This window comes from Bos indicus, chromosome X, assembly GCF_029378745.1.
Source record: "Bos indicus isolate NIAB-ARS_2022 breed Sahiwal x Tharparkar chromosome X, NIAB-ARS_B.indTharparkar_mat_pri_1.0, whole genome shotgun sequence".
Classification (NCBI taxonomy): Eukaryota; Metazoa; Chordata; class Mammalia; order Artiodactyla; family Bovidae; genus Bos; species Bos indicus.
The window spans coordinates 14,399,692-14,401,695 of record NC_091789.1 but is presented as its reverse complement, the minus strand read 5'-3'; the positions used below and the strand labels follow the sequence as shown (position 1 = coordinate 14,401,695).

The 2,004-nt window shown below is 50.9% G+C and overlaps 1 protein-coding gene across 1 annotated transcript; it reads left to right on the top strand.

Moving 5' to 3' along the window:
• The first annotated feature begins 587 nt into the window (after positions 1–587).
• On the top strand, positions 588–1,595 carry GPR119 (G protein-coupled receptor 119). Its single transcript, XM_070784841.1, has one exon. It carries the CDS (start codon positions 588–590, stop codon positions 1,593–1,595), a length of 1,008 nt encoding a protein of 335 aa, XP_070640942.1.
• The last annotated feature ends 409 nt before the right edge of the window (positions 1,596–2,004 follow it).

The following is a 2,004-nucleotide window of genomic DNA, read 5'->3' as shown; positions in this document are numbered from 1 at the left end:
ACTTCCCACTTCAATGGATTATGGTCATCTTGCTTGATTAAAAGCAGTCATAATAGTAACTGAGAATTCGTTATCCACAAAATGCTTAATTCAGCTGAGATTAGTTGTCAAGCTAGTATTTGAGTTTTAGGAAGAAAAGAAGTGGACATTTAAGATCAAGTTATGGAGGAAAAAATGTATGATTAGAGTCAATTATATCCTCTGGGAGACAGGAGACCTGATGAATGCCCTGGTCTCTCCAAACAAAGTCCTTGAAACATTAGTGAAGGGAGAAAGCCTGGCGAGACAACAGGAGGCAGGTACTTGGGAGTTGTCTAGTAACTTGGTTGTTGGAGGAGGGACTAGCTCAGGGCCGAGGGATACATCTGCGCTGGGGTTGCTGCCTTCAGATCACTGGAGAGGCAAGAGGCTGAGGACTGAAAACCAGAGAGGGAGTGATTCTCCATGACCAGCAGGATCCCAAAGACAGCCAGCCGCCAGCCTGGACTGCCAGCTCTGAACACACAGCTCCGTCTCACCCAGCCCGTGAAAATTTGAGCTAAAGGGCCAGTATCCCCTGGTAAGTGGAAATCCTGCCACTTCAAGACATGGAATCATCTGTCTCATTTGGAGTGATCCTTGCTGTCCTGGCCTCCCTCATTATTGTTGCTAATGCCCTCGTGGCCATGGCGGTACTCTCGTTGATCCTCAAGAATGACAGCATCAGTCTTTGTTTCACCTTGAATCTGGCTGTGGCTGATGCCTTGCTTGGCCTGGCCATCTCTGGCCTAGTCACAGACCAGCTCTCCAGCCCGGCTCGGCCCACGGAGAAGACGCTGTGCAGACTTCGGATGGCATTTGTCACTTCTTCTGCAGCCGCCTCTGTCCTCACGGTCATGCTGATTGCCTTTGACAGGTACCTTGCCATCAAGCAGCCCCTCCGCTATTTCCAAATCATGAATGGGTTCATGGTCGGGGCCTGCCTTGCCGGGCTGTGGTTGGTGTCTAACCTCATTGGCTTCCTTCCCCTCGGGATCCATGGATTCCAGCAGACCACCTACAAGGGGTCCTGCAGCTTCTTCGCTGTGTTTCACCCGCGCTTCGTGCTGACCCTCTCCTGCGTCGGCTTCTTTCCAGCCCTACTGCTCTTTGTCTTTTTCTACTGTGACATACTCAAGATTGCCTCCACGCACAGCCAGCAGATCCGCAACACGGAGCATGCGGGAGCCCTGGCCAGGGCTCACCGGCCCCCACGGACCCCCAGTGACTTCAAAGCTGTGCGCACGGTGGCCATTCTCATTGGCAGCTTCACTCTGTCCTGGTCCCCATTCCTTATCACGAGCATTGTGCAGGTGGCCTGCCAGGAGTGCCACCTCTACCTGGTGCTGGAGCAGTACCTGTGGCTGCTTGGTGTGGGCAACTCCCTGCTCAACCCACTCATCTATGCCTATTGGCAGAAGGAGGTGCGGCAACAGTTCTCCCAGATGGCCCTGGCTATGAAGAAGTGGCTCGCCGCATCCCTTCTTCTTCTCTCGGCCAGGGATGGGGGTCCAGAGGGGCGCAGGGAAAGTGTGCGTTACATCACCACCATGTCCCACTCAGAGCTTGAAGGCTAAGATGGTAAAGGCAGACCAGTTTCAAAGTGCCTCTCCCTGGCTTCGCAGAGCCCCAACTAGGAGATCAGATAGAGCTATAGGGGAAAGAGAGCACTTGCTTCTGGCAACTGACCACCCCCTGTACCCCTGCACCCCCTCACCCTCTATAAGCAGCTTCCCCATTTGCAAATCTCCATTCCTCCCTGCCCTTCTTTTGCAATGAGTGTGTTTCTCCTATACAGGTATACTTACTTAAAGCAACAAGTGTACTACTGGAAAGATGCTTAAACTCAAATCTTATTTTTGAATGCACTAAAACAGCATTGTCTAATAGAAATCTATTGCAAGCCACCTATGTAATTTTAAATGTTCTTGTAGTCATGTTAAAAAGGTAAAAATAGAAACAGACAAAATTAATGTTTCATTTGCC